General features: G+C 51.6%; 1 protein-coding gene across 5 annotated transcripts in view; it reads left to right on the top strand.

Moving 5' to 3' along the window:
• Window positions 1-18,705, top strand: part of TXNRD2 (thioredoxin reductase 2) — a 51,734-nt gene that overhangs the window by 7,235 nt on the left and 25,794 nt on the right. For 4 of the 5 annotated variants that reach the window (XM_084802441.1, XM_084802440.1, XM_084802443.1 and 1 more), the window contains exons 3-10: window positions 1,467-1,523; window positions 2,137-2,281; window positions 2,760-2,834; window positions 4,740-4,818; window positions 5,641-5,703; window positions 6,675-6,745; window positions 16,927-16,946; window positions 17,680-17,771. In XM_084802441.1, coding sequence (XP_084658567.1) covers window positions 1,467-1,523; window positions 2,137-2,281; window positions 2,760-2,834; window positions 4,740-4,818; window positions 5,641-5,703; window positions 6,675-6,745; window positions 16,927-16,946; window positions 17,680-17,771 — 602 coding nt within the window. The remainder of the gene's footprint in view (window positions 1-1,466; window positions 1,524-2,136; window positions 2,282-2,759; window positions 2,835-4,739; window positions 4,819-5,640; window positions 5,704-6,674; window positions 6,746-16,926; window positions 16,947-17,679; window positions 17,772-18,705) is intronic. The other variant, XM_084802442.1, reaches the window with a different exon arrangement.

Genomic DNA, 18,705 nt, shown 5'->3' with positions numbered 1-18,705 from the left:
CTGTGTCTGTTATAAAATATTATGATCAGGGGGCCGGAGAGATGGTTCAGAGGTTAAGGGCACTGTCTGCTCTTCAAAAGGTCCTGATTTCAATTCCCAGCAACCACATGGTGGCTCGCAACCATTTGTAATGACATCTGGGGCCCTCTTCTGGTGGGTAGGTATATGTGCAAGCAGAACACTGTATAAATAAATAATAAATAAATAAATAAATAAATCTTTTTAAAAGTATGATCAATGGGGCTAGAGAGATGGCTCAGAGGTTAACAGCACTGTCTGTTCTTCCAAAGGTCATGAGTTCAATTCCCAGCAACCACATGGTGGCTTACAACCATCTGTACTAAGATCTGGTGGCCTCTTCTGGTGTGCAGGCATACATGAAGGCAGAATACTGTATACATAATAAATAAATAAATACTTTTTAAAAATTATAATAAAAAGGAACTTGGGAAGAAAAGAGTTTATTTGGCTTACACTTGCATACCATAGTCCATCATGAAGAAAGTCAGGGCTGGAACTCAAGGCAGGAACCTGGAGGCAGGAACTGAAGCAGAGGCTATTGAGAAGTCCTTACTGGATTGCTCCCCTGCGTTTGCTCAGTTTGCTTCTTTGTTTTGTTTTGTTTGTTTGTTTGTTTTTGTTTTTCAAGACAGGTTTTTTTTTTTTTTTCTGTGTAGCCTTGCCTGTCCTGGACTCGTTTTTGTAGACTAGGCTGACCTCAAACTCACCAGAGATCCGTCTGTTTCTGCCTCCCCAGTGCTGGGATTAAAGGCGTGCACCACCACTGCCCGGGAGATTTGGGTATATCTAAGGATTGCATAACCACCATCACAGTTTTAGAACATTTTCATCTCTCTGAGGGTGCTGTATTCATTAGTACTCGCTCTCCCGACTACCTCATCTCTTCTCCTCCCTGGCCGTCATACTCACTCTTTACTTTCTGTCTTAGTGGATTTGCTTCTTCTGAGCGCTTTTTATCAATAGGATCATCTGTGTCTTCTGTCATTTCTTTACTTACTTCTTTATGGTTGGGTAATATCATATATTCCCAGCAGCCCCAGTTCCCCACCTCACCTCTGGCTGACATCATGGTCACTCTGTCGGTGGCCAGTGAGGCTGACACCCTGTGCTCCAAGTCTACACTTGTCTCACCCTGAACTTCCAAGCCTACCATAGGAGGGAGCAGGAAGTCTGGGAGCAAGGCCTTCTAGCACTGCCTCCATGTGGGGTGTGAAGGTTGCAGTCTGCGAAGAGGCTGGAGGGCTCCTGCCCGCAGGCAGCAAGCTGGGTGGGTACCCGGGAGGGCTGGTGCAGAGCTGCTGGTGGGCAGCTGCATGGACAAAGGGAGGCCTGTTTGCTCAGGTGTCCGCCCGGATGCTCTGCCTCCTTCTGGGCCCCAAGGGCTCCTGGGAAGCTCTGTGCCAGCTTCCTGCTGTGTTCACCTGCAGATGTCCTTGTCATTTCAGCTGCTCAGCTCGGAAAGAAGGTGGCTGTGGCTGACTATGTGGAGCCCTCTCCCCGAGGTAGGTGGCCCAGACAGAAGCCGCTCATTCCCTTCTGCCCACAGTCTCCCCTAAGAGTGCCCTGCTCACCAGACACACATGTCTATGCTGATGGCTCCGTGGGCTGCTCTTCCAGAGGACTGAGGTTCAATTCCCAGCACCCACATGGTGGCTCACAACTGGTTATAACTCCACTCCCAGGGGATCTGACACCCTCTTCTGGTCTCTGTGAGCACTGCACAATGTAGTTTACACACACACATGTACACAAAGCACTCCTATACACAAAAATAATAAATAAAATGTTCAAAAAATGCTTTTAAAAGACTCTTGAGTAGACACGGGGAACAAATTCACATGGGAAGGCTCACCTGGGCCAGGTTCAAGTCACAAAATAGAAGCTTCCTGAAGGCATTCTGAGCCTGTGGAGTGGAAGCCTCTTGCATTTTCCTACATGGGAAGTCAGAGCCACTCCTACCAGGGCCTTGGTGACTTGGTGACAGAACACTTTTCCTGTCACGTGCAAAGACTTGGGTTCTGTTCCCTGCAACACATGTACACACACACACATGCGTATACACACATGCATGTACACACATGCTGTACATGCACATGCTTCTTTCTGATATTCCAGGTACCAGGTGGGGCCTTGGTGGCACCTGCGTCAATGTGGGTTGCATACCCAAGAAGCTGATGCATCAGGCCGCACTGCTGGGGGGCATGATCAGAGATGCTGAACACTACGGCTGGGAAGTGGCCCAGCCCATCCAGCACAGCTGGTGAGGAGCCCTTGCCGTGGGGTGCCGTCGAGAGGGGAGATGTGCTCTCTGCCACTCATCTCTAGTCCTGGCTCAGCAGAGGCACTCTCCACACACTTCTGGTGGTCACTGGGGGTGAAGCATACCAAATTCCCCAGGGTAGAGAGAGCCCAGGATTCCACAGCCCAAACCCTGGTCAGAGCCCAGAGACAGGCAGCCCTGGAGGACGAGGGTCAGGGTTTAGCCCTTTAACAATCTACAAACTGGGGGTGGTAATACTCACCTGCAGCCTGGTCCCAGCAGGCCGAGACAGGAGGATCTTAAGTTTGAGGCTAGCCTGGGTTACTTAGAAAAGCCCTGCCCCCTCCAAAAAAATAAAAGAACCACATCTCTATTTCCCAGAATTCCTGTGGGTACACAGTCTTCTCTCACTGTCTGAGTGAAGTCTGCAGCCAGCCCCGCTGCTGTGGAGTTCACGGGTTTTTGCATGTGTCCACAGGAAGAAAATGGCAGAAGCTGTGCAAAACCATGTGAAGTCCTTGAACTGGGGTCACCGTGTCCAGCTTCAGGACAGGTACTGAGACTCCCAGGACTCAGTGGCCATATGTGAGGTGGCCCTGGGAGGTCCACCCTCCTGGCCTTCTTGGGGTCATTTTGTGCCTGTGACAGTGTTCACTGCAGCACAACCCCTGGCAGTGAAAACAAGTGTCCCTCTGCCTCAGAGGGCAGAGGCTAATCAGTCAGTGCTGTGTGGAGGCTCGTCAGTCAGTGCCGTGTGGAGGCTAGTCAGTCAGTGCTGTGTAGAGGCTAGTCAGTGCTGTGTGGAGGCTAGTCAGTGCTGTGTGGAGGCTAGTCAGTCAGTGCTGTGTGGAGGCTAGTCAGTGCTGTGTGGAGGCTAGTCAGTGCTGTGTGGAGGCTAGTCAGTCAGTGCTGTGTGGAGTGGAGGCTAGTCAGTCAGTGCTGTGTGGAGTGGAGGCTAGTCAGTGCTGTGTGGAGGCTAGTCAGTGCTGTGTGGAGGCTAGTCAGTCAGTGCTGTGTGGAGTGGAGGCTAGTCAGTCAGTGCTGTGTGGAGGCTAGTCAGTGCTGTGTGGAGGCTAGTCAGTGCTGTGTGGAGGCTAGTCAGTCAGTGCTGTGTGGAGGCTAGTCAGTACTGTGTGGAGGCTAGTCAGTGCTGTGTGGAGGCTAGTCAGTCAGTGCTGTGTGGTGTGGAGGATGCCCCAGAGGCCTGCAACTGAGGAAATGACAGCAAAGGAGCTACATGTGTGTGAGCTGAATGGCTGGAGCTGGGGTGAGAGTGAGACAGGGAGGGGCGGCCTCAGGCCTGAGCCTGTGAATGTGACTGGACTGATGAGCAGGGACAGGCTAGTCACCCCTGAGACGGGACACTGTGTCCCTCCTAAGAGGTGACACATATATGATGACACTTGAGTTCCCCAAGGAACTTCCCTCTGGGAGGCCTGGTTCCCTCCCCCTCCAGTCACAGTGTGGGCCTCTCGGGAGGGGACGTGGCAAGCATGGTTTTGTCGCTGTCTTGAACATCTGTGGTTGTCATGTCTCAGGGAACCCAGAGTGACAGGCAGGGTGCTCTTGCTTTCCAGTGTAGCTTCCCACTTACTTGTCCCAGTGGGGCCACAGGCCCTGGGCTGGAGCTGTGTTTCTTTTTCTTTTCTTTTCTTTTTTTTATTTCTCTTACATTAAAAAGTCTTTGCATGTGTTTATTTCCTGTGTGCGGCCTGTCAGCTCTAAGTCTGTCTCCTAGCAGCCTGCATGGGCCTACCCACGTAACTAGACCTGGAGGCTGAGGCAGCCGGGTGGTGCATACCTCTAATCCTGGTTTATCAGCTCTGTGGAGGTGGAGCAGGAAGTTGAGGAGTTCAGGGCTCTCCGTGGGTACATAGTGTGTGCACTGCTTAGATTTATGCCAACTTGACACAAGCTAGAGTCACCTGAAAGGAGGGAAACGCAATTGAGAAGATGCCTTTATAAGACTGGGCTGTAGGCAAGCCTGCAGGGCATTTTCTTAATTAGTGATTGATGTGGGGAGGGCCCAGTCTATTGTGGGTATTGCCATTTCCAGGCTGGTGGTCCTGTGGTCTATAAGAAAGCAACCTGAAGGACCAAGTGTGGTGGCGTACACCTTTAATCCTAGCACTTTGGAGGCAGAGGCAGGTGGGTCTCTGTGAGTTCGAGGTCAGCCTGGTCTACAAAGTGAGTCCAGGACAGCCAAGGCTACACAGTGAAACCTTGGTGAAAGAAAGAAAGAAAGAAAGAAAGAAAGAAAGAAAGAAAGAAAGAAAGAAAGAAAGAAAATGGATCCTTCCCTCCCCAAGTTGCTTTTGGTCATGGTGTTTCTACAGCAGTAGAAACCCTAACATAGGTAGTGGATTTGAGGCTAGCCTAGAGCACGTGCTGGTGCTATCTCAAAAAAAAGAAAAAAAAAAAAAAAGAAAAGGCAAGTAAATCTCACCTTATGTTGCAGGAAAGTCAAGTACTTTAACATCAAAGCCAGCTTTGTCAACAAGAACACAATTTATGGTGTCGACAAAGGTGGGAAGGAGGTAAGTGTGCATCGGCCTGTCTCTCAGGGCTCCTCTAGCACCTGATCCCTTTTTATTTACTTATGTATTTATTTATCTATTTATCTATTTATTTATTTTTGGCCTGGGCGTTGTTCTTGTGTTAACAGCTGCCCTTGAGGTCACACTTCCTCAGAGTAATTCAAAAGCTGGGTGCAGAGGCCAAGCCTGAGATCCCAGCACTAGAGAGGCAGAAGCAGCATCTTGAGTCCTAGACCAGCCCTGGGCTATATAGTGGGACCATGTCTCCCCAGCACACAGATACACACACACACACACACACACACACACACACACACACACACACACTCATACACACACATCACACACACACTCACACACATACACATATACACTCTCACACTCACACACACACTGAACAGAGCTGGGGGGCGTAACTCAATGCAGGAAGCTTGCCTTGGCTGAACTAGATCCATCTTCAGTCGCACACACCCTTGTTAAGCAGCTTAAATGCCACAGCTGACTGTCCTGCAGCTTGGGGTGATGACAAAATTGAGAGTCACTCCCTTCCCGTAGTGTCTGTGGGGCTCTGAGGAGGCAGGCACGGTGTTTGCAAAGGCCCTGCACACTGTAAAGTGCTTGGAGCTGCAACACCTCATTGCGCCTTCCATCCGACCCTCCTGTTCAGGGGACATTGTGAGACCCCTGCTCTGTGAGACACTGCAGAGCATCCACACTGCACAGTAGGGTCACAGGAAGTGCTGCCCCAGCCACTGCAGGCATTTGAGCCCCTTGGCAGCTGACCACGCACTGTTTGACCCACAGTTCTCTGTTTATCCTCAGACGCTGCTTTCAGCCGACCACATAGTCATTGCTACAGGAGGGCGGCCGAGGTACCCCACACACGTGAGTGGCTTGCTGTGCCCCTTGCCTGGGTCCTGTACTCTGCTGAAATGGGACCTCAGGCTCCTCACATGGCAGGGCCTCAGGACCACTCTGCACTGCAGGCTCCTGGGGCCCATGTCCCTTTACTCCAGTGTCCTCTGACTTCCCTCCCTCAGTGTCTAGCTGTGTTGTCCAGGCTGGTTCCAAACACCTGGGTTCCAGCGTCCCTCCACCTCAGCCTCCCCAGTGAGCTGTGACTGAGATGCGTGACGTCACACTTGGCCCTGCGGCCCTCCTCCCCGTCTCCATTAGCTGTGACTGGGATATGTGACGCCACACTTGGCCTGGTCTACAAAGTGAGTCCAGGACAGCCAGGGCTACACAGAGAAACCCTGTGTCAAAAAACCGAAACAAAACAAACCAAACCAAAACAAAAGAATGGAAGTTAGGTCACAAGCTCATTTGTCTTAACCTTTTGAGAGACACTAGCTTGTTTTCGAAGACGCCACACCATATTTACTCCCTGCAGCTGGAAGTCAGGCTCTGGTTTCCTCACATATCTCAGGGATTTTGGGGAAAGTAGAATATTTCAAGTAACTCCCCCACGGGGATGATGTCTTTGCTGCGGTGACTTCTCTGAGCAGGTTTTTTGAGGCATTTCTTTTTTGTCACGTGTGGCTACTGGAGTCTGCTTAACTAGCCAGTGTCAGCTATAGACTGCAGGGGTTTCCGTTAAAACCCAGAACCGCGAGATCTCTCTCCGCATGTCCGTGCTGCACTCTGCATGCCTGTGTCTTAGATCTGCAGCAGGAGGATGGAGCCCCCACTCCACCTTCCTGGGCAGGGCTGCATGCTTGGGAAAGAGCCCAGCACTTGCAGCACCAGCCATAGTGTGCACAGAGTCACCTCCCATCCCCAGACGGCACAGACCGGAGACACGGATGTCAGACAAGGCAGTCCTGTCACATGAGTCCCCTCTTCTTCCTCTTCAGGTCAAAGGAGCCCTGGAATATGGAATCACAAGTGATGACCTCTTCTGGCTGAAGGAGTCCCCTGGGAAAACGTAAGGCCTGGGGCCGGTTGTGCTGGCATATCTGCTTTCTGCTCCTAGGGGAGCCCCAAACTCACTCTCTAAAAGAAGGAAAGGCAGCCCTTTGTGGACCGTTTGCAGGGCTGCAGGTGCCCCATGTCCCGTGACTGTCTTGAAAGTGATAGCCTGAGTGTCACAGAGAGTCAGCCATTTGTGACACAAGGCAGTGGCTGTCAGCAGCTTCCCCTGTACCCTGCTGAGTCCCTCTCGATCATCTCCTCCCATGTCCACTTTGTGCATTGAGCATGCTCCAAGCTGTGGCCAGGTGTGGAGGTGAGAACAGCAGGCTGTGTAAGGCACATGTGCTAAATGCAGCAGCAGCCTGCCCACAGCTGATTTGTCCTGGGAGACTGGAAGCTTGCAGGAACCAGAGTGGCCACGAGGGGGCGGCACAGGCTTGGCTGATAAGTGTTCATTGTCTTGTGCCTTCTCAAGCAAATACTAGTGGAAAAAAAGTACCCCAGTGGTGTGGCCGTGTACACATATGTTACGCATGTAAATATGTGCGGATATACAAGTGTATATGGTGTGCATGTTGGAGTATGTACATAGGTGTGAGAATGTAACATGCATGTGTGCTCTGGACATATTTCAGTGAAGTGTAAAATCTTCCATTTCTATGTGTTGGAGCATATGAAAGACGCCACCCTCTACACCTATGGTATTTAGTATTGAACCTAGGGCTTCACTAAGCCAGGCAAGCACTCCATATCTCTGAAGCTCCAAGCTCCTTTGCTGTTGTTTTAAGAGTCTCTGTATAGTCCTGGCTATCCTGGAGCTTGCTAATGTAAACTACAGTGGTCTCAGACTCACAGAAATCCACCTGTTTCTGTGTCCTGAGATTAAAGCTGTGTGTACCATGTCATGCCTGACTGTCAAGACCCTTAAAGAAAACTTATTTATTATTGCATGAAGGTGTGTGTGTGTGTGTGTGTGTGTGTGTGTGTGTGTGTGTGTGTGCCACAGTGTGTGTGTGTCACAGTGTGTATGTGGAGGTCAGAGGGTAACTTGGGGTTCAGTTGTCTTCTTCTACCTCTATATGGGTGCTGTGGATTAAACTCAGGCTCTATAGGTTTGCACAGCGTGTGCTTTGCCCAGTCCCTGGGCCGTCTCCTCTGACCCACACTGTTTATCTGTTCAGTGTGTAAGCTATACATATGCCAGGATGTACATGTGGAGGTCGAGATACCATGTACAGGAGTTGGTTTTCTTCTTCCCACGTGGGTTGCAGAGGTCAAGATCAGTTGTTGAGCTAGGCCGTTAGCACCTTTGCCTGCTGAGCCATCTCACTGGCCCAGCTTCCTTCCTTCTTTCTTTCTTTCTTTCTTTCTTCTTTCTTTCTTTCTTTCTTTCTTTCTTTCTTTCTTTCTTTCTTTCTTTCTTTCTTTCTTTCTTTCTTTCCAAGATAGGGTTTCTCTGTGTTGCCTTGGCTGTTCTGGACTCACTTTGTAGACCAGGCTGGCCTCGATCTCACAGCAATCCGCTTGCCTCTGCCTCCCTGAGTGCTGGGATTACAGGCTTCCAGCTTCTTTCTTTTGAGACAGGGGCTCGTATAGCTTAGACTGGCTTTGAGCTCACAATGCAGACAAAGATGACCTTGAACTTTTGATCCTCCTGTGTGTACCAACTGGGTTCTGGAATGACAGGCGTGTTCCATCATTCCCGGCTCCTTTTTCCTTAAACAACAACAAGACATTTTTATTGCTTTGCTTATTTGTATGTGTGTGTGTGCAGGACCTACATGTACAAGTCAGAGGTCAGCCTTCGAAAAGTGGTTCTCCCCTCCCACTGGGTTCCGGGGATAGAACTCATCAGGCTTGGCAGCTTGTGCCTGCACTCATGGAGCCATCTGGTCCACCTGTCCTTCTTTCTCACAGCTGCCTCATAATGCACCAGCAGCTCACATTTGTTTGTCTGCTCATCCATGGATGGGCAGTGTGTACTGCATTGCTGTGAAGGTGGCACACGGATGTTACCTGAGTCATGCTTTTCACTCTTGAGCCTGTACCTGACAGTGGGATTGTTTGGCTGGAATGGAAGTATGCTTATCAGACTGTCTTCAGTAGTGCAATAGCGTGTTCCCACTGGTGATGTTCCCACTGGAGATGTTCACAGTGGCGGTGTTCCCACTGGAGATGTTCCCAGTAGTGGTGTTCCCACTGGAGATGTTCCAGTTATGGTGTTCCCGTTGGTGGTGGTGTTCCCAGTGGTGATGTTCCCACTGGTGGTGTTACCACTGGTGGTGTTCCCTCTGGAGATGTTCCAGTTGTATTCCCAGTGGTGGTGTTCCCAGTGGTGGTGTTCCCACTGGAGATGTTCCAGTGGTGGTGTTCCCAGTGGTGCTATTCCCACTGGGGATGTTCCTACTGGAGATGTTCCAGTGGCAGTGTTCCCAATGGTGGTAGACTAGGGTCCAGTGTTGCTGCATCCTCATGTTTGACAAACAGTGATCTTAGACAGTTTATATACACCTATAGGGGAAGTCTTTTTTAGCTCCAGAAAAGCTGGGTCCGAAGGCCTTTGCTGACAGGCTGGCTGCACTCTGTCCCTTATGCCCTGCTACCTGCCTCCTCCGCATCTCCATAACATGAGCATGGACAGCTTTTTTCCTATAAAACACAGAATGGAAGTCCGTCTTCTCATTCCCATGTGTGACTATGATTGTTGCCTGCAGCCCTCACTCAGAGTGAGGTTGAGTTCCTGTTATTGCTGCCTGTGGCCCCTCCCTCACACCAAGGCTGAGCTCCTACTGGCTTGTGATGACTCCCACTGTGATTTGCCTTTAAAAAAATAATTTATGTGTATGACTGTCTTGTCTTCACTTATGCATCACATACATGCCTGGTACCCATGGAGGTCAGAAGAGAGTATCAGATCCCCTGGGACTGGAGTTGTGGGTGATTGCACACCACCCTGTGGGTGCTGGGAATCCAGCTTGGGTCCTCTGCAAGAGCAACAACTGCATCTAAACCATCTCTCCAGCCCCTGCCTTTCGGATTCCGGCTTCTTAAGATACTTATGCATTTGTTTAGGGTTTTGTTTTTTCCTTTCTCTTTGACAGCCCCACTGTGAGCCCAGCTGGTCTGCAGTTCACTGTTCAGCCCTGGGTGTGTGCTTCTCCTCCCTCAGCCTTCCGAGTGCGTGGGCCACTGCCCCATCTCTCAAATTCCTATTCTTTTTTCCTTCCCGAGCTAAGGACTGACCCCAGGGCCTTGAGCTTGCTAGGCAAGTGCTCTGCTACTGAGCTAAATACTCAACCCTTCAGTTTCTTACTTTGTGTTTTGTTTTGTTTTTGTTTTTCAAGACAGGGTTCCTCTGTGTAGCTCTGGCTGTCCAGGCCTCGCTTTGTAGACCAGGCTGGCCTCGAACTCAGAGATCCGTCTGCCTCTGCCTCCCAAGTGCTGGGATTAAAGGCGTGCGCCACCATACCCAGTGCCAATTTCTTGTTCTTATTTTCTTTGTCTTTTGCACTGCTGCAGATCAAACATCCTAGCAAAATGCTCTACCTCTGAGCGGCATCCCCACCCGAAGTCTGAATGTTTACGTCAGCAGTTATCATTGTTTTCTATGCCGTAATACTTCCTAGGTGTGGGGAGATCTGGACTCACCCGGGGCTTTGTACCCCGATACAGGCAGTCTCCTTCTGAGCTCCAGCCCCAGCCCCTTGTCTGTTTTCCTAGCTTTGTCTGTTGAATGCCCTCAGACTCCATGGGTCACCTTTGCATTTATTTCCTGGCCTCCTCTGAAATTCAGAGTGTCTCTGCGTGGATCACCTTTGTGGTCCTTGGCCTTGTACCTGGCTGGGTCCTCCCTCCCCTCATCTCTTCTTTATCTCCCAGCTGGTTCAAATATCAGAGATGGCCCTGTGTTGCACACCAGAAAGATTCTTTGTAATGTATAGATGTACAAATGGTTTCTTTCCCCTTTAGATGTAACCTAAATCTCTCTTTGCTCTTAATGGGTTTTAGATTTATTACATGCTCAGAAGGGCCTGTCCCGCCTCCAGCGTGGTATTTGGTTTGGTTTTTAGTCACCTCTGCCTGGATGTTCTTTTATGTTTGGGGCCTGATGGCCCTTTGCTGTGGAGCTGGACTGCGGCAGTGCCTGCTGGCCGCCGTGGCCCTGTGGCCCATGTGCAGGCAGTGCTGCCGGTTGCCGCTTAGCCTGCTTCACTCCCTCTCGGCTTCTTTCACCCCAACTCTCACTCTTTTGCCTTTCCATAATGCTTTGTGCAGGACTCTACGTGAGGGACACTGGGGCTGCAGTGGCACTGTCAGCTAGCCCTGTGCCACCTCTTGTCTAGCCTGGGCCTCTTCCTGGGTGTAAGCCATTCTTGTCTCCAAAGGCCAGACTTTGCTGAGTTCTGGTCAGGCCCATGTAGCATAGCCCAGCAAGAAGGTTCCCCCTAACTCTACCCCCAACCCCAGGAGCTAGAAGTGAGGCTGCTCTCGTATGACTGCATGCTGGGGGCAGCTGCCTCAGCTGGGAAGATATGGCCATAGATATTTCAGTCAGGAACAAAACTGCAGTGTTTATTTTCTTCAGAAAAAAACATTTAGAGGTTTTTTATTTTATTTTATTTTATTTTTGTTATGTTTAAGCTCTTTCGTGTAGCTGGAATCTAGGTATGTTATTGTTTAAGAAAAAAAACGTGTTTGTGGTGCATCAGTCACCCGTTTAGTTCTGAGCATGATTTATGTGAGGAAATGGTTTTTTTTTTTTTTTAAATTAAGCTGGAGATATATCCCTGTACGATGCTTCTGTGAAAATGCGGCTTTGTCCAGGCTGTTAATGCAAGTTGTAACAGTGCGGCAGGGGAGGCAGTGTTTACATGTTACATTCCTCTGTGCAGTCAAAATAAGCCTGGAGGGTCTACAGTAGCATTTCTGTATTTTATCAGCTTGGGCTGGGGCAGAAGGGGAGGCCCTGCTCACACTTGGAGGGGCTGTTTCTGCTAGATTTATTTGCCTTATAAATATCCCTTGTGTTTATTTTAACTCGCCTTTAAAATGGAGCTGAAATTAATATGGATCCCAGGGCTGTCCCTGTGGCCCCAGGGTGCCTCCCAGAGCCGGGTGACATTTTGACATGGCTCATCCAGGAGGCCCAGGTCAGCAGCCAAGGATGCATGGTACCTCTGGGCTTGGACTTGCAGTGGGCACTGGCTGTTGGCTGGCACTTGTTGAGGAAGGAGGACTTGTATGTATGGTCCTAGCCCTAGATCCTTGGTGGGATCGGTAGTGTTCAGAGCGGCTTTCCCTCCCGTTGTTTACCTGGCACAGGCAGCAGCCCCAGCTTATTTTCTGGTGCATATATGTGGGGCGAGGTGACTAACGCCTGCTAGTCATCCGTGAGGTAAGTTGATCGAGATGAGCATGGTGACTAGAGCTGTCTGGGCTTCCCACTGCCTTTGCCCCCGGGACATCGAGGTGAGGGGCCCTTTTGCTCCTTGGATGACATCTGGGTCTCAGAGAGCCAGATGGCAGAGATGGGGCACTTGTGTCTGAGGCCTGTCCATAGGAGACATGGTTAAGCGATACCCTTCACCCTGCAGCTGGGTACTGGCCAAATAAGGGCACACCTGTCAGGTGATGGGGCACCTGGCTAGAGCCCAGCGCGTTAGTAACTTCCTAGAGAGAAGCCCTGAGCTTGCAGATGTGGCCTCAGACTCCTCGTCCTGTCTTAGAGGGCCTGAGGCTGGGCAGTATGAGGCCCAGGGTAGAGCAGCAAGTTGGCACTTGCCCAGTCTTGGCTACCCAGCCACCAGTGTGTGCTGGGCCTGGTTGCCTTTTCAAGATCCAAAACCATGTTGGAGAAGGGAGGAGAGAGCAAAGAAGCCAGAAGCCAGAAGCCCCTTTGGGAACAGGCATCTGCGGCCAGAGAGGAAGGTGAAGGTGAGGAAGGTGACATCCCTGTGGCTATCTAGAGGTCCTGGCAACGGAAGGTTCTGGGTGAGAAATGTGAGCTTGCTCCTGCTTTAGGGAGCTTGGGCTTGGCACTGGGATTCACTTCAGGGTCACAGTGGGCCTGAGTCAGGTGTGCAGGGCTCTTGCCAGCCCCGCCTCTAACCCTGCAGCTCAGACTGTCTCCGTGCACCCCCATTCCTCCAGAAAGCCTCTAATGCTCCCACATATTCTCAAGTGTTCTCTCAGACCATGACACACAGCCCCACAGGCACCCTCTTCCACGTCCCTTACCCAGCGGGCTGGCCAGTGGGTGCTGTTGTTAGGCTCACCGTTTCTGGCCCTGGAGCTGGCACACCCAGGATGGTGAAAAAGCCGCAGTGGATGAGCATCTGGCTTGGCAGCGTGCTGGGCCTGAGACCCAGGGGCTGAGTTACTGTTCCAGATGTTTGTTCCTAATGTCCTTTCACACTGCTTCTGGTCCTCAAAGGGCATATAGAGTTTGGAGCCAACCTCGCTCACTGCTGTTTGTCCCGTTCAAAACGTCCCGGCTACACACCACACTGGCACTGGAAACGGTGGTCGCTGAAGCCAGCCCACGACTGTCCACTCCCATGTGCCCGTACCAACCCGAAGCTTTCTGTCTCTGGGCACTGGGAAGCTGAGAGAGTGTTTTGTGCTTTGAGACAGGGTCTCTAGTGCAAGCTAGTCTAGAACCTACTATGTAGCCTGAGCCAGCCTCAATTTCATGACAACCCTCACAGGTGTGAGTCAGCATGCCCAGCTAGAGAGTTTTTGTAGCAGATTGGTCAGAGTTTGTCATGAAAGTCTTCGGTCTGAGCCTTATGAAGTCAGGCCAAGGTACTGTGGCCATTTTTCTGCCATCCTAAGTATAGGAGATAGGAGGGTGCATCTTACCTTAGGAGAGCCACTTAGGGGCTAGAAAGATGCCTCAGAGGTTAAGAGCATTGACTGTTCTTCCGGAGGTCCTGAGTTCAATTCCCAGCAACCACATGGTGGCTCACAACCATCTATAATGAGATCTGGTGCCTTCTTCTCGTGTGCAGGTGTCCATGTAGGCAGAGTACTATACACATAATAATAAATAAATCTTAAAAAAAAAAAAAGAGCCACTTAGAGTCATGGCTGCATAATATTCTTTTCTGCTTAATTTCTCTTTCTGTTAATCTAGTGTAGCAGAAGGGAGAGCAGCTGTCAGCCTAGGACTTGAATCTCGGTTTTCTGCTTGTTGCCCTGTGTGGAGCCAGGACCTCGGGTGGCTTCCGCTCCTCGGGGCTTGCCCCCACCCCCACCCCCCTCCGAAGGATATGGTGTTGCCGGCAGGTCCAGGCAACTCTGGATCCAATCCACTGGGATTTAGGATTTGTGGTGTCTCCTCCCTGGCGCTGCTTTCCTGGAGTGTCTGGAGGGCTGGAACTTTGTCTGGCACTTCCTGGGCTGGTAGTGCTACCAGGGAGCCAGGTGCACCTGCAGACCGTTACCTGTGTGGGGAGTGCCTCCTGGAGAGAGGATTAGGGTCCTGCGGGGCTGAGGGGCAGGCTGAACAGTGAGCCTGGCTTCCCAGGCCTCTGCTGATGCCCTTCTTTCTGCTTCCTCCTTGCTTTCAATTCTGACGAGCAAGCCACCCTGTGATTAGACTAATCTCACAGTGGCACACCAGAGGCACAGAGACACCCCCCTGCCCAGCCCACTCCCCTCAGATAGCGCTCAAGGCTACTGGGGTGTAGGGTGGTGACTTAGATCTGGCCCGGGGCATTTAAATACAGTGCTAAGTCCCTGGCTTCTGAGCCTTCTTCCAGGCTGCCAGCACTGCTGGTCCCCAGGCTGCGTCTGCGCTGGTCACTGGTCAGTGTGCGTTTGTAGCTGGTCCTGGATCAGTGTGGCCAGTAGAAACCACCGAAAGCTACCAGCCTCTGGGAACTGACTTTGATTCTGGAAGCTTCATGTTTTGTCTCCTCTTTTGTCCCAGTGTCATCATCATCGTCATCTTCTTTACCCTCCCCCCCCACCCCCCAAGACAAGTTCCAGGCTGGCTTCAGACTGTGTTGCTCAAGTTGGCCTTGAATTCATGATGCTCCTGCCTCCGCTTCCAAAGGGCTGGGATTGCTGGCATGTGTGGCCATTCCTGGAGCTTCAGGCCTCTGAGCTCTTGTGTTCAGCTTTCAAAGAATAAACTTTCACATTAATTGGTTAATTAGAGGGAGAGGTGGAGTAAAACACCAATGCTAACTATTATCATAGCTCAGAAAACAAATGGCCCAAGGCCACTGTCCATTCTGGCAAAATGTGAGCTCTTGTAGAGATTTTCAGTGCGTACACTCAAGACTCCCCCACCCCCAGGAATGCCCCTGCCTGTGGGTGTCTGTCTTTCCTGTGTGTGCTCTGGAGTTGGCAATCTGGAGTCGGTGGCCTGAGGGCTGGGGGCACCTGGGAAATGGTTCCCCACCTTCTGTTATGGGGCCACCTCAGAAGGAGGTCCACGTGCTCCTGGGACTCTGCTGGAGCAGATGGTGAGCCCTGGCTGCCCGCCCATCCATCTCCTACACGCGGCCTGCTTTGTGGGAGGCTGAGAGGCACACGTGGACTGCAGAAATGGAAGAATCAGATCCAGGAGACTGCTTGCTTCATGCTCAGCAATGCAGTAGGAGGGCCTAGAAACGGGGGCTGGGGAAAGTCCTGGGAGCTTGAGATAGAAAGGCCCCGTCACCAACAAAAAGACTACACTGGTGTTGCCCCGCTGGGCTGGGGTCTCTGCAGCTTGTTGGGAGGTGGGCACTGCTCTTCAAAGGCACTGCTTGTTGGACGCTCACAGACTTTCTCACCATTCATCCTGCAGGTGAGACAGGGTGATCAAAGCAACTCAGTTCTGTTTGCAGCTTAAGTAACTCGTAGTTTCATATCTTAAGTGGCTCAGACCTCTCACTATATACATCACGTCCAGAAAGTGTTAGGCTTTATACGCTGGATGTCTGCAGGGGTGTGTCCAGGGGCCTGGAAAGCACCTCTGTTCTCCTGGCCTGCTGGGGCTCCCAGGATCCCCTGCCCATATTCACCACATGCTGAGTAGGGCTCTGACCAGCTGGGGCCACCTTGTACTCAGCCAGTCAGTGTGTTTCTGTCCCCAGCTCTTGCGCAGAAGCCGCATGCCAGATGGTTCCCGCAGGGCACCTGCAGGAGTATTCCGAGGGATCCGCCGCTTTTTGAAATGGAATTATATCATTAGTACTTGCCAGGATTAGTACTGACATCAGGCTTATCCATCCTTACATCACCTGCTCTTGTTCAAAGACCGAAGGGGTGATCTGACGAGCCCACCCACGTGCAGCTGCCCTGGCTGGGATTCCGTGTTTGCTCAGGCCTTCTGCATGAGTGTGCACATATGTGCCTGTGTGTTTGTGCCTGTGTGTTTGTGCCTGGGCGTGCATATGAGAGGGTATAGATGTGTGTGTGTGTGTGTGTGTGTGTGTGTGTGTGTGTGTGTGTGTGTGTAAGAGAGAGAGAGAGAGAGAGAACTTGTCTGTGCCAGCATGTTCATCCTGTGTATGTGCATGCAAAGGATTTTTCATGTTTGCATGTTCCTATATGCGTGTACATATGTGTACATATGTGCAAATGCATGGATATGGAATGTGGAGCTGGCCACCAGATAGGATTAAAATGACCGTTTCCAGTGGGTCACAGTGGGAAGGTCGGGGGATGAACTCTTGGCTCTGGGCCAGGTGTTGTGGGGTTTGGTGGACAGACATGGGCCCAGTTTCTAGAAGCTGTTCCCATAAGCCACTGTCCCCATTCTGGTCCTCCTGCTGTCTGACTCATCCCTGCTTCCATCCTGGCTTAAGAGGTTCTGAGGAACCTAAGACAGGACTCACCTGTGGGCAGAAAGAAAACCTTGTGCTTCTGAGAGACATCTCTCAACATGTCTACCAGGGCCTGGTGCTCTCTATTTTTCACAAGCCAGGTGTCATTTGTCACTGACCATGCACCCTTCACCACCAGGCAATTTGCTGGTTCAATAGCACTGTTTGCCGTGTTGTATTTCATAGCTTTGGCTGTTGGGAAGTGAGTTCTATACCTTGGCACCACATGTGTGAACAGTCAGCATCAACTCTCATTGGTTTATGAGTACCTGGCAAGAAGGCTACAGGGCCCATCTTTGTCCCAGCCTTGGAACAACAGCATGCGCTCTTGCCGGTACTCACTTTGTGTGCTCTCTGCTGGTTTCCTCTGCAGGTTGGTGGTTGGAGCCAGTTGTATCCTTTGCCAACGTGCAGATGGCCATCTTTAGGAATGATGCTTGGCCCCTCTACCATTCTCACTCCAGAAGATACTTTGTTTTCTTGCACGTGGACTCAAATGGACCTGTTATGGAGGGGTCCCGGCACAGGGAAGTGTTTGAGGCTGACCTTTGAAGGCCACTGCTTCCTGAGCCTCACACTAAGCCAGCCAGGCCAGCTGGAGAGGGCTGCAAGGCAGTCAGGATGGCTGTGATGAGCATCTCCCTCGAGAGCAGCCCTGATCTGACCTCATTCCTGCAGGAGAAGCAGTCAGATCAGGAAGGGTCAAGAGGGGAGCCCTGAGGGCCTTGGGGGTCAGGACAGGATGTGGGGAGGGGTGGAGATGAAAGCCCCAACTAGAGTCCCAGGCTGAGCACAGGAGCACAGACCCCAGGCAGTGTTCTACACCTCTACCCACAAGGCTCTTCTCCCACGAGGTCTGGCCAGCAGCTCTCCATTGAATCTCTGCAGTTTCTCCTGGAGACTGAGACGAAACACCCGAGCCAGAGGGAAGCCCCATGGAGACATAAACCTGTCTGAGCTGCGGGTGCTGTTGGGAGAGCTGGCGCTCCATGCACTTGAGACCTGGGGTTACAGAATCTCTGAAGCTTTCAGCAGAGGCCGCTCCTGGCTCTGAGCAGGGACAGGAGACCCTGGGCTGTCCTCCCTCACAGTCGGTCAGTGTTCCTTAGCTCTGCTGCTGCTGCAGACGTGGCCCTAGAGTGTGCTGGCTTCCTCACTGGGATTGGGCTGGATACCACCGTCATGATGCGCAGCATTCCTCTCCGAGGCTTTGACCAGGTAGTGCCCACGAGCCCCCCCCCCCCCCCCCCCCCCCGGCTTGGCTCCTCCCGTGAGGTGGCACTCTTTTTTGTCTGCCTTTACCCTACCCCAAGCAGGTTCAGGTATGGCCTTGGGGAGAGACCCAAATCTTCAGAAACAGTTCCTTAAAAGCCAACCATCCTAGCACCAGCATATAATAAACTCCTGCCACTTGAGAGGCCGACACAGGAGGCTCACCTGAGTCCAAGAGTAAAGGCCAACATGAGCGCTACTTTAAGCCCTATCCGCCAAAATAAGCCACCCATTAAAATCTAAGTGTGAGGTTATTACTGAGGTGTCAAATACCGTGTCCTCTACCAAAGATAGTTTAGTTTCCGGTCACGTTAAACTCTGATTACAGAACCTGGGCCATGTCAGCTGAAAAGGGAGTGAACTGGGCCTGTGGTTTCATGACCCCTGACCCCATCACCCTCCCCCGCAAACATCTTTCCAGCCCATGCAGCTGTGTTTGGGGCTTCATCCTAAAGCTGTGCTACTGTAGCTGAGGGTGTACACACCAGGCCCCCTCTACAGGGACACATCTGGAGAGCCTGAATTTCCTCCTGCCAGGGGACCTGTTGGCAGCAGACAGCCTGCAGATGTAGAGGAGGGTGAGGGAAAGGGGCTGGCGTCTCAGGCCAGGCGGTAGGAGATGCTCCGGGCCCTGAACAGCCCCTGTAGCTCTCCTTAGGGACCTGCATATCTGAGTCCACCAGGCATTTAATGGCATGCAGAGTGCTAAGCAGCTAATGAGCCAGTTCCTTTGTTTGGGACAAATTGAGATGTGGTCCCTGATAGAAAGTGCCCCTCCTCCATGAGGCCCAGCATAAAGCGCCTCACCTAGGCAGATGCCACGGGATTTAGATGGTTTGTGTCCTTCAAGCACCTGCTTCTCTGGGTGGAACCCTTTTGG

This window comes from Acomys minous, assembly GCF_964271855.1.
Source record: "Acomys minous genome assembly, chromosome: 11".
Lineage (NCBI taxonomy): Eukaryota > Metazoa > Chordata > Mammalia > Rodentia > Muridae > Acomys > Acomys minous.
Note: the sequence above shows the minus strand (reverse complement) of the source record. Positions and strands in the feature narration are given on the sequence as shown.